A 12,216-nucleotide genomic window follows, 5' to 3' on the forward strand; every position below is an offset into this window, starting at 1 on the left:
TATTGGGTCTTGCCGTGGAACTTGTGCTGATTCATTATTTAACTTGTTCTTTTCAGATATGCTGATCACTTGCACAAGTTCCATGAGAATGGAGACAATGGCGATATGTGGCAGTGAAGGCTGGAATCGAGGCTCTTCACATCCCCAGGGATTGTTAATTCCATCAGTAGCATTTGGCTGCACTTGTTCCCATGTTTTCTGTCCCTGCTGTGACCATTGTGCACAGACAGCTGCTTGACTTGAACTTTCTAAGATTACCTTTGTGCTTTGTAAGATGGAGAAGCAGTGATCCCTTCCCCACTCTGACACTTGTAGGTTAGAAGCAGCAATGATGGAGTGTCGTTTTGCAAAACATAAGTGTAAGGAAGCAGATTCCATCTGGAATCGTAGAAATTCTGTGTATTCCCTTGGGTGATGGTGTCTGAAGCTTTAGGAATCTCCAAAGTAACTTGGGGAGAGTTCATCCTCATTTCATTTAGATTTGCTTTACAAACCTGTAGGAGGTAGGGAACTGTTCTGTTGAAAGCTAACATCTTCATGTAGCTTTTGAGGGCTGGGGAACAGGGTGGGACCCTACTTTGATGTAAGCACCACCTCGTAACCTCTTCGAAGTCCAACACACTAGCCTGGCTAAACCTCCCATGAAATAGGGAAAACTGACCCCTTGAAATTAGTGGCTTTTACAATGGCCTTGTATTTAAAAAATTTGTTCATGCTCTAGCAAATTCTTGAGTGATCAAAGACTACAGATTTTACTGGACTTTGAAATGGCTTGTTGCAAGAGCCTACAATAAATTGTCTTACCCTTTGTGAGGTCAGTCATCCAGAGACAGGAAAACACTGTATTTCTTATTGAATTAAGATCTTGTTCAGCTCTGTATGTAATCTAATGTGCATTTCTTGAGGCCTCTGAGAGTGCTGTCGAGTAAAAGCTGACAGGCTTTTCTATTGGCATTATTGAACTGGAGACTGACTTACACTTGAAATGGACTCGATGTTTAGGATTTAATTGGCGTGAGGGAAGTGTGGCTAATAAGCATGGAGCTCATTGGAAGTGCAGTGGGCACTCTCGGATAATAGAAATGTTTCTGCTTTGCTGCAAAGGATGTGTTAGCACAGTGCAAGATGTCTGATGGGCAAACTTGCTTGCATTGCAGCCTGGTGGGTAAGTGTCTGACCCTTCTGGGCTACTTTTCAGCTTGAATGAGTTAATTGTTGACCGTGGGTTATTTGGGGGGAAATCTGACTGCTCTGCTAATAAAAGTCATTGATTTAGTTGGGGGAAAGAAAATACTTGGTAAGCTGATTTATATAGAGCTTGTAAATTCCTACTAGGATTCCACGTTCCTGCAAGGTGCTGAGCACCTTCCACTTCTATTGACTGCAGTGATCATTGAAAGTACTCAGTAGCATGCCAGATCAGGCCCTTACTCTATAGTTAATAGTACGGTCCATTCTTGCTCAGTTAAAATCCCCATTCTAGGCCACAAGACTGTTGTTGCCTTATGGTTAATATTGCATAGCAAACCACACGCATGTGTTAGTAAGTGTGGTTGTATAAATAGAATACGCAATCAGTGATAAGACTTTCCATATGCCATGAGCAATGAAGATCTATTTATAGTTGCTCAGCCTGTAGAAAACAGTAAAATACTAATTGCAATGAAGATGATAATACACAAGGACCAATCAGCCCCTGTCTATACAGAGAGGTTCAAGAAGACTCAGGGCTTGTCTAGGGGAGAGAAATCTGCCCTGGATGTGATAACAATGTGGCTAGATGAGGGATTTGTAGCAGTGTAATGGTGGAAAATGGGATGTGCACCAGTAAATTACTAGTGTAAATCCTGTTTTACATTGCAGTGACTCTACTGGGGATTTACCCCCTTCACAGCAGCACAAAAATAAAATAAAAATAGACGGGGCCGAAGTATTGGTGTGTTTGTTAAAATGAACGGGACTCTCTAAACTGAACAGGCCGTTGCTTCTTATGAAGCTGCAGCATTTTGTTTGTTGTCACTATTTCCTCTCTTTGAATAACTCAGTGATAAGTCTTGCGTCTCAGAGATTATGATCAAAACACAGCCAATTTTCCATAGATTTGTATCCAGCTCAGGTCTGTGCTGCTGCTTCAAAGTAATGTTTATCAGCATTTTTAAGAGGAAGGCAACTTTATCTGAAAGGACAATCTCTCCAGCTTTCGAGAGATTATGCCCCATCTCTCTCAGGGCCTGATTACGTGTGGTGCAGAGCACCTTCCAACTCGCATTGATTTCAGGGGCAGCAAATGGGGCTCGGCCCTTGCAAGATTGGGAACGTAAAGTAGACGTGAGCTCTCAAAGACCAGAGCAAGTTATGGGTGCTTTTCACATCCAAAAAGATAATGATCTTTATATACGGAATAAATAGGTGTTTTGCTGTCCTTGCTAAAAGAGCAATCTTGGTAAGAATGGGACATTTGCTAGGCTAGTTTCTTTTAGGTTTCATAGGGAAAGTCAGGCTTACTTTATTTAGATGCTATATTGCGTGTATTAGAATTGCAAAACATGCTTAGAAATTGGCACATGTAATCTTCCATAAATGATTTAAAATAGATATTATTGAGCTATGCAAGACGTGATCAAATAAACCTAGACATGCATCAAGACTGATTTGCCTTTGTGGTTCTGTTTTTTACAAGCAAGAAGCATCCCAGTTCAATTCCCAGCTACAGGAGGACAAAATTTGCAGTTAGTTTTAGAAATCCAATCCGACAGCTAAAGTAACTGTTTGAGGTCTTGCACAGTCGGAAGGAGCAGCATCTCCAGCCCTGTAAGGCAGCTTTGGTCCCTGCTGTGTGAGGATCAGGGCCACCTGCAGTTGAGATGAAATATTCTTTGCTAGGTATAAATAGGAAGGAGAAAATACTCTACTACGGAGGGGGTAGGACCATTGCTGAATACCCTCAGTGCCCAGGGATGTAGGCTCTGCCCCTCACAAGATTCAAGCCCGAATGCTGTTCTGGTTCCTCCTGTCATGCAGATGGCCAGGCTGAAAAACCAGCAGTCTCTGTGTTGGTTTCATTCCCTGGCCATTGCCAACAGTGGTTCCTGTGGGGAATGAGAAACTATTGTGTTTATATTTTAAAACAAGACCTTCAGACAGGTTTGAGGGGTCAAGGATTATTTTTTTTAATTAAAAAAACACCCTCAAACCAGTTCTATTTGCTTTTCTTAATTTTGGTGGTGATTTTCCCTCTAATTTTCCTTTCATCCATGACCAAGCACCAGTTTTACACTTCAGCCATTTACATGCACATCTCCCCATGTATTTGTATCAAATGAACATGGGCAGCCTCCAGCTCTCTGGGGATGGCAGGAACACTCACATCTTGTTGTGGCACTTTAGACAGTGTTATCTGATGGGGATTAAAAGGGAACAAGGAGGGAGAGACACTGGCTCTCTGCACAGGTCCAGAGGCGGGCAGGCTTCTTACAAATGAGTAGAGTGACCTTTTTTACCTGTTGCATTCCAAGGGCTAATAAAATGGCCAGTTTCAGATGGAATTGTTTGCTCCTAGTTCTCCTCCTATTGTGTCTTGCAGCCTATTTTGGTCACCTCCCCACACAAATACATTCCCACGACCTCTTTGTGTTGAATGAGTTGTCACAGGCGGAGCTGAAAAGGGAAATGTTTGATGGGATGATCATGAGTAAGGCTAGGATTTAGTCATGGAATCCGTGACTTCTGCCCTGGGTGCTGCAGGGTCCCGCAGTGGCAGGGAGCTGTGAGGTACCCCTGCCGCCTAAGACAATAAGGTCCCCAAACTCCCAGCCGCTGTGGGTGGCAGGGGGGATCCCCGGCTGCCGCTGCCAGTCGCAGGGAATTTTGCAGCTCCCCACGCCACGGAGGGCAGGGGGACCCTGCAGCCCCAGGTGCAGGGGTAGGGGGCTGGAGCTCCCCGCCACCCTGCATCTTTATCATGGATATTTTTAGTAAAAGTCAGGGGCAGGTCATTGGCTTCCGTTAATTTTCCTTTATTGCCCGTGACTTTTACTAAGAATATCAGGTGACAAAATCTTAGCCTCCTTCATGAGACTAGAGTTTGACTTGTGATCATCAGCTTCCAACCCTGTTTTCTTCTCAGTGGGGTTTTGTTTTAGAGGTTGCACCTCAGAACTACAAGACAGTGCTTCCAACACCCACAGGGGCTCAAAGGAAAGGGGAGGAAAGTGAACACCTGCCAGCTCCATGTCTCCTTCCTTCGTATCCCCTCTACCTTTACCAGCCCCCACCCCCCAGGCCTTTTAAGCTAAGCAACTGTCTTAGGAGCTGTAAACCAGCTCTCGACAGCAGCAGTGCACAGTTCCTGCTGAAAGAAGTGTCGTTTTTCTTTGGAAGTTCCACCGGCAGAAGTAATTCTGCTACACTGATGTAAAGTCAGTGACGCTGCCTTCACACGGCCGTTACAGAACAGAACCCAGCCCCCCATGTTGATACTCCTTTCCCTACTCTTCTCTCTCAGCCTTCTGTTGGGAGCTACTTTGCATCACCGAACGATACATTACATAAATCTCCAGCTCTCCATAAGGAAAGCAACATGCCATTCTAATAAGCCAGGGAGAGGCATCCATTTGTCATCCATCGGTGACTTCTCTGCCATCAGCCTTCAAGCACCTCTGAGGTGTGCACCAACAGCCCACTTACGTCCCATTGTGGGTTACCTGTTATGTTGCAAAGACCCCCCCTTCCCCATCTGCTCATCTTTCACCTGCCCCAGAGGCAGTGCATGGCAAAAGCCTCAGGGGCTGAAGGAAGGAAGAGCATGCATGTCTTCGGAAGTTTGTTTCTACAGAAGTCTCCCTATCCACAGGCTCGCTGGCTTCTTGGTCACTGTATTCCAGGCATACAAGAGGGCAATGGTAATTGCAGTAGCTAGCTCTAAAATGGAGGCTTACAAAGAACCAAAACCGCTCTTCATCCACTTGGTAATTTCCTGTAACTCTTACTCCACTGGCTTAAACACACATCACTCCAGGGCTCCCGGCCTTTCAATGGAACGGAGTGAAGAGCTCCAGGGTGGGTGCTGGAAGTAGCGCTTCTCCTTTCTGACAGGCATGCAGCAAAGGAATCTTGCAACAGACTTGATCTACAAAAATAATTCGTTATTTCAAGCAGCACCAGCCCCTTTGCTGCAGCTAGAGAACTTTGCTGTTTCTGTACGAGAGAGAGAACTGCAGCCTCCTAAAGCTCTAACCATGCAAGCCAAAAATCATTAATTATCAAGGGCAAGGCTAGCCTGAATTCAGGAGGACTCTTTACCAGAGACCCAGGCAAGGTTTCAGTGAGTATCAGATGCTTCTGGGTTTCAAAGCTGCTCAGCCACTTTGAAAGCTGCTCAGCCACTCAGCCATGTGGAGACCTGCTGGGAGAGCACCCCTTCAAATGATGTTCAGAGAATTATATGCTGCACATGCTGTCACTGCTTGTGGCCCCTTCTCCAAAGGAAAAGAGCATTCATTCAGGCCAGGGTTAAGACAGATGCCATTGCAGAGTAGCAAAGAGCCGGGGAAAAAAGTTGTCTCACCGAATTATATGTCACATGGCGAGAACGGCCAGGCAGGGAAAGCTTGGTTCTGCCTCCAGAGATGCCCCCTTCATGTCTCTCATCCCCCCGGGCCTCAGTTCAGTCTCTAAGACAGCTCAGGAAAGTTCAACGGATTCCCCCAGCCAGCCTTTGGACCTATCGTACATATTAGCATCTCCAACCTTGTGACTGCACCAGCAAAGTGGCAGGGCCATGATAGCAGGGAATGACTAGACCCATGACAAATGATTAATATTTATTATTTGTATTATTGTAGCACCTAACAGCCTCTAACATGGGCCAGGACCCCACGCTGCCAGTGCGGTACACAACTGAGCAGGGAGACGCTCCCTGCCCCAAAGACAAACCTGGGCTGTGAGCAAACCTGTCAGCTGCTACCCAAACGTCAGTTCAGGCTCAGCCAAGGTTCTGCTGGCTGAGACTGGACCCAGGCGCAGGACAGTCTTTCCCTCTACGCTGCACACAGGCATGTAAAGACATGAAGGACGAGGGAGGTTGCATGCTGCCCTCTCCCCAGCAAAGGACAGCCAAAAGGAAATCCCAGCTCAAGATACCTATTCTGGTTGTTTCCAGTTCTTACATTGCACACGCACCAGCCCTCAGGACAAAAGTATGCAACGCTGGAGGGGAAATTGCAGGGTTTGGACTTGATACCAGGTAGTAATCCCTTTGTTCCATAGATCTCAAAGCATTTTACAAAGGCGGTCAGGATCATTATTCCCGTTTAACCAACAGGGAAGCCAAGCCACAAAGGCAAAAGGGACTAGGCCAAGATCACCCAGCAGGCCCAGGGAAGAGCCAGGAATAAAACCCAGATCTCCTGAGTCCCAGTTCAGTGCTCCATCCACTGGGCAACACTGCCCAGGTAAAAACAGAGTGGGCCTGGTTATCCCTGGTACAGCATAGCTGGTGAGCAAGCTGAGGATGTGGGATGTATAAGTCTCCATATCCTTCCTATCCCGTCTAGATTGGTCCATTAACTGCTCTGCTGTCACTGTTCTTGCCCTAAGTCAGATTTTCTGGGAACAATCAAGTGGCCAGAGTTTGTTCTCACTTACAGTAAAACTGAAGTGAGTCAAGGGCTATTCAGATTGCACAGGGCTTATCCCCTCCTCTTACGTGAAAGAGGCACGGCTCTGCAATGACGTTACTCAGATGCAGATGTGCGAGGGGACAAATGTGTCACTCGGCAGCACAGTCTTCAGGAACTTTAGTACTGGGCTGAGTCTAACTCAGCCATAACACAGAAGTGGTGGCCAGAGCCCTGATCTCATCTGCTTCCCAGCCTCAAGGACAATCAGCCTTGCCAGGCCACACCCACCTACCCCTTTCCATCCTCCCTGATGGAGACAGACAACTGGATCAGATGCCTCTGGGCACTGAACACTCTGCGTCTCCAGATTTCACATCCACTCTGCTTAGCTTTTGCCACCGACGGTTCATTAGCCTTAACCAACCACAGAGAAGAGCCAGAAGCAGGCTGGCTTGAAGGTCAGCTTCCATCCTGCACCAGAAACTAGTGACAGACCATTTCCCCAATCACACATGCAAAGTGGTTGCACTTATATGCACACGTCACACTTCAACTGCAGGTTGTGAGTTTCCAGTTGTTAGCCCCACCTACCAGAGGAGCTTGCCAATTACTTGTTAAGTGCTCCAAAGGCTCACCATCCACTTTGTGAACTATTCGGCCCATTTTACAGATATGGCAACTGAGGCATAGAGGCATAAATGACAACCCCAAGGTCACACAGTAAATCACCCTCATGAAAAATACGTGCCTGTTTCTCTGGGGCTCTTCTTCAAGAGTTCTTATGATAGCCCATAAAAACTGTCTACCTTTATCACTTCTCGCCACAGACACTCATACCGTTACAATTCATTTCCCTCTCAATGTCTCTTCCTCTCTCTGAAATCGCGTCCCGTTACCAAACTAGTAATTTAAACTTCAGTTGCTCACTGAACGGTAAGCTACGAATGACAACAAATTGGGCTTTTCCTATTGTTTGTTTTTCAAATTGGGCAAGCAGTTCATTTCCCAATTACCATGAAGTGGAGAACTGAAGGTTAATCATATTGGGTTTTTATCCCATGCTACCCACAAATGAGGTTTCAGGTTTTTTTCTCCAGCTCATCTAGTCTAATCCTCTTCCCATGGAGGACGATTCTCTACAGCATCTTCTGGAACGTCGTGTGTCATCATCACATGCACTAATCCATCAACTATGCTACATCCAGAAAGCAAACTCCAAAATTTTGCTGATTTGTGCCAAGCAGATTTTGACAGAATGAAAGGACACAGCTTGACTGACTTTCAGTGAACTGTTTACTTCACATATTAAATAGGAAACCACTGAAAGAACCACAGATATCTCCTTAAGCTCTTACACCAGACCATTTAATGACCTTAACATTGAGAAAGCTCCTAAGACCATCTTCAGGATTTGAGCTACTTGCCCTACTAGAGAAGTGATATTTCTTTCTCTCATCGTCAAAAGTGAGCTACCAACTACTGGAACTCAGAACTTCCTGGCTCCCAATGTTCTTTTCAGGCCACTGACTATTATCCCTAAGAACAGTTATTTTTGGCTCACAGGCTCAACAATGGCTGCTTGAGAGACAGCGTGTGTGTGTGGGCACAGTCCCAAGGGTTAATTTTTGCTAATTTAATTTGGAAGAGCATTTGGTCATTAAGTGCCTTGAAAGAAAAGAGTTTCTGCAGCAATTTGCTCTCTCTCAGTCTTTTAAATTTGATTATGGCAAACAACTGTAATCAGTATTGACATACATTCAGGAAAACAAAGGAAAACCCACACTTTTATACCCATTTAACCTGTGTCTCTTTCCTCCGGTCACAAAATTCTACCAGGGGGCCTGGATGCCTCCTAGGATACAAGGGGTGTTCAGATCTCGGTCACTAGTTAAGGTTTGGCCTCAAGCAGAAGTGGCTAAAAATCACTGCCTAGGAGATGGCCAGTCTCTGGGTGAAATAAGCCAGTGCTTTCAGTCCAATTCCTAAATGGGCAGGTGTTCATGGCCAGGCCTAGGTGCTCTTCTCACCCTTAGAGGTGGTTCTTCCAGATCCAGGCAGGATAGAGACGTCAGAGCATTCCTTGCTGTATGTTTTCTGGGGACGCATGGACCTTCTATCACCGGTTCTGTCCAGCACACATCTGTCACGAGCCCTAAGTTTCATTATTAAAATCCCATTTACATTCAAACCTGGCTCTACTCTCTGATTAAAGAGAGAACCCTATTAAAAGAAATACAGAGCGACAGTCATTCTCATAGATGCAATGCAAAGTGCTCCATGAACCACAGTCATTACAGCAGTGTGGGGAGGGAGACAAGTTTGTAGATGAAGCATTGGCTAGAGAAGTGTAAGCAGATCTAGCATGATGCCATTATTCCAGAGAGAGATTCAGTGACGAACCAGTGGCTGCAGACTCAAGAGGGAGTTGCAGAGTGAGTGCAAAGAGGAACAGTGTAGAAAGTTATGGCAATGTTCACATTTAGTAGCTGTGAGATACAAACAAACCATATCACAATAGGTAGGGACAATCAGGGCACTGCTATTAAAGAAAACAAACCACCAAGCTCTCTCTAAAAGCCAGCCTACAAGGCTCCTCTCACTGGTTGGTTCTCAATCTAAATGGGTTTCCATAGCCATTAGCAGGCAGACATAGAATGCCTGATAGTTCTTAAAACTACAATACCCACCTGGTGAAGTGAAGAAACAGATTGACAGGGCCAGAAGGGTACCCAGAAGTCACCTACTACAGGACAGGCCCAACAAAGAAAGTAACAGAACGCCACTAGCCATCACCTTCAGCCCCCAACTAAAACCTCTCCAACGCATCATCAAGGATCTACAACCTATTCTGAAGGACGACCCATCACTCTCACAGATCTTGGGAGACAGGCCAGTCCTTGCTTACAGACAGCCCCCCAACCTGAAGCAAATACTCACCAGCAACCACACACCACACAACAGAACCACTAACCCAGGAACCTATCCTCGCAACAAAGCCCGTTGCCAACTGTGTCCACATATCTATTCAGGGGACACCGTCATAGGGCCTAATCACATCAGCCACACTATCAGAGGCTCGTTCACCTGCACATCTACCAATGTGATATATGCCATCATGTGCCAGCAATGCCCCTCTACCACGTACATTGGCCAAACTGGGCAGTCTCTACGTAAAACAATAAATGGACACGAATCAGACGTCAAGAATTGTAACATTCAAAAACCAGTAGGAGAACACTTCAATCTCCCTGGACACTCAATAACAGACTTAAAAGTCACCATTCTTCAACAAAAATAACCTTCAAAACCAGACTCCAACGAGAAACTGCAGAACTGGAATTAATTTGCGAACTTGACACCATCAAATTAGGCCTGAATAAAGACTGGGAGTGGCTGGGTCACTACAAAAAATAATTTCCCCTCTGTTGATACTCACACCTTCTTGGCAACTGTTGGGAATGGCCCACATCCACCCTGACTGAATTGGCCTCGTTAGCACTGACCCTGCACTTGATAAGGCAACTCCCATCTTTTCATGTACTACATATTTATACCTGCTTACTGTATTTTCCATTCCATGCATCTGATGAAGTGGGTTATAGCCCGCGAAAGCTTATGACCAAACACATTTGTTAGTCTCTAAGGTGCCACAAGGACTCCTCCTTGTTTTTACTGCTACAGCTAACACGGCTACCCCTCTGAGACAGAGAAGTGTTTTCCCATGCACTATAAATGGGCGAGTGAGATCAATAGGATTCAAATACAGCTGAATGAAACCAGCACACTGCTTTTAATACAGGATGTCACAGTGACTCCGGTATTGACGGCATACCAGGAAAGGCACTTCAGAAACATAAATATAGGTACAGCCAATGCCAGGAGAGATGTACTCACCCTTCCAGTTTATTCTAGGATCAGGGTATGTTTAGTAAACTATGAAACACACCAGATAAACAGGCTGCCCAGGGTAAATAGGAGTGACTCAAGTCCCAGAGGAACCAGATACATGATTTTGGAACTTGTTGTGGTTTACAAGGGGGGGATTCGTAGCAATGGCAGTTGGGTCAGTATTCATGAAGAATTTGTGACTTTTACCAAGGAAACATGCGCCTGGCATTTTGGAGAGGGCCTAGGTCCTTTTTTCCCCCCTTTTATTCATAGTTACAAATGGTCACAATTTTAAAGCTAACACAGTTCTCAGGACAACAGCTAAGTAGCCACAATCATAACCCATGTGGCATTCTGCAGTCCTCCCAACTGTTAGTTGCTGAGAAATAAAGGATATAACATTGTCCACCAAACTTGTTCTCTTTTTAGGTTTTTCTCAGATACAAATAATAAAGTAGTGCAGTAGCACCGAGGCACCCCATTCATGGACCAGCACCCCATTGTGCTAGGTGCTGTACAAACACCAAACAAAAAGACGGTCCCTTGCATCCATCTTGGACAAACTCTTTCAAGACTCCGATGTTTATAATGTAAAAACCGTGCACTAACTGTTTCCAGGATAAGCTATAGGCAGAAGCAATCTTCTGTAGGCCAGCACCGATGGGCAATGCCCACTCTGGCCCAACCTTCACCTCCAGAAGTAGAAACAGAGGGGAAGGAACACCACCCCACCTGCTGGAAAGGGGTCCCAAGCTAAGCACCAAGAAATAGAGGCACCCAGTGTCACTGGACGCTTTGACAGTCTTGGCCCAGATGTGCACAGTGATCATAGAATATCAGGGCTGGAAGGGACCTCAGGAGGTCATCTAGTCCAACCCCCTGCTCAAAGCAGGACCAATCCCCAACTAAATCATCCCAGCCAGGGCTTTGTCAAGCCTGACCTTAAAAATAACTAAGGAAGGAGATTCCACCACTTCCCTAGGTAATGCATTCCAGTGTTTCACCACCCTCCTTTTGAAAAAGTTTTTCCTAATATCCAATCTAAACCTCCCCCACTGCAACTTGAGACCATCACTCCTTGTTCTGTCATCAGCTACCACTGAGAACAACCTAGATCCATCCTCTTTGGAACTCCCTTTTAGGCAGTTGAAAGCAGCTATCAAATCCCCCCTCATTCTTCTCTTCCGCAGACTAAACAATCCCAGTTCCCTCAGCCTCTCCTCAGAAGTCATGTGTTCCAGACCCCTAATCATTTTTGTTGCCCTCTGCTGGACGCTTTCCAATTTTTTCACATCTTTCTTGTAGTGTGGGGCCCAAAACTGGACACAGTACTCCAGATGAGGCCTCACCAATGTCAAATAGAGGGGAACAATCATGTCCCTCGATCTGCTGGCAATGCCCCTACATATACATCCCACAATGCCATTGGCCTTCTTGGCAACAAGGGCACGCTGTTGACTCATATCCAGCTTCTCATCCACTATAACCCCTAGGTCCTTTTCTGCAGAACTGCTGCCGAGCCATTCGGTCCCTAGTCTGTAGCGGTGCATGGGATTCTTCTGTCCTAAGTGCAGGACTCCACTTGTCCTTGTTGAACCTCATCAGATTTCTTTTGGCCCAATCCTCCAATTTGTCTAGGTCCCTCTGTATCCTATCCCTACCCTCCAGCGTATCTACCACTCCTCCCAGATTAGTGTCATCTGCAAAC

The 12,216-nt window shown here is 45.8% G+C and overlaps 1 protein-coding gene and 1 long non-coding RNA gene across 3 annotated transcripts in view; one reads left to right on the forward strand and one right to left on the reverse strand.

Annotated features, from left to right (window-relative positions):
- The window catches only part of CUX1 (cut like homeobox 1), a 406,407-nt gene extending 403,756 nt beyond the window's left edge, over positions 1 to 2,651 (forward strand). Inside the window, exon 23 of the mRNA XM_084651152.1 lies at positions 57 to 2,651. Within this exon, the coding sequence (XP_084507278.1) occupies positions 57 to 117 (61 nt within the window). The 3' untranslated portion in view covers positions 118 to 2,651. The remainder of the gene's footprint in view (positions 1 to 56) is intronic.
- LOC311532579 overlaps positions 1 to 12,216 on the reverse strand; it is a 114,705-nt gene that overhangs the window by 55,842 nt on the left and 46,647 nt on the right. The gene's annotated exons all lie outside the window — the stretch shown is intronic.

Source organism: Lepidochelys olivacea (genome assembly GCF_965140295.1).
Source record: "Lepidochelys olivacea isolate rLepOli2 genome assembly, chromosome: 17".
NCBI classification, from domain to species: Eukaryota; Metazoa; Chordata; order Testudines; family Cheloniidae; genus Lepidochelys; species Lepidochelys olivacea.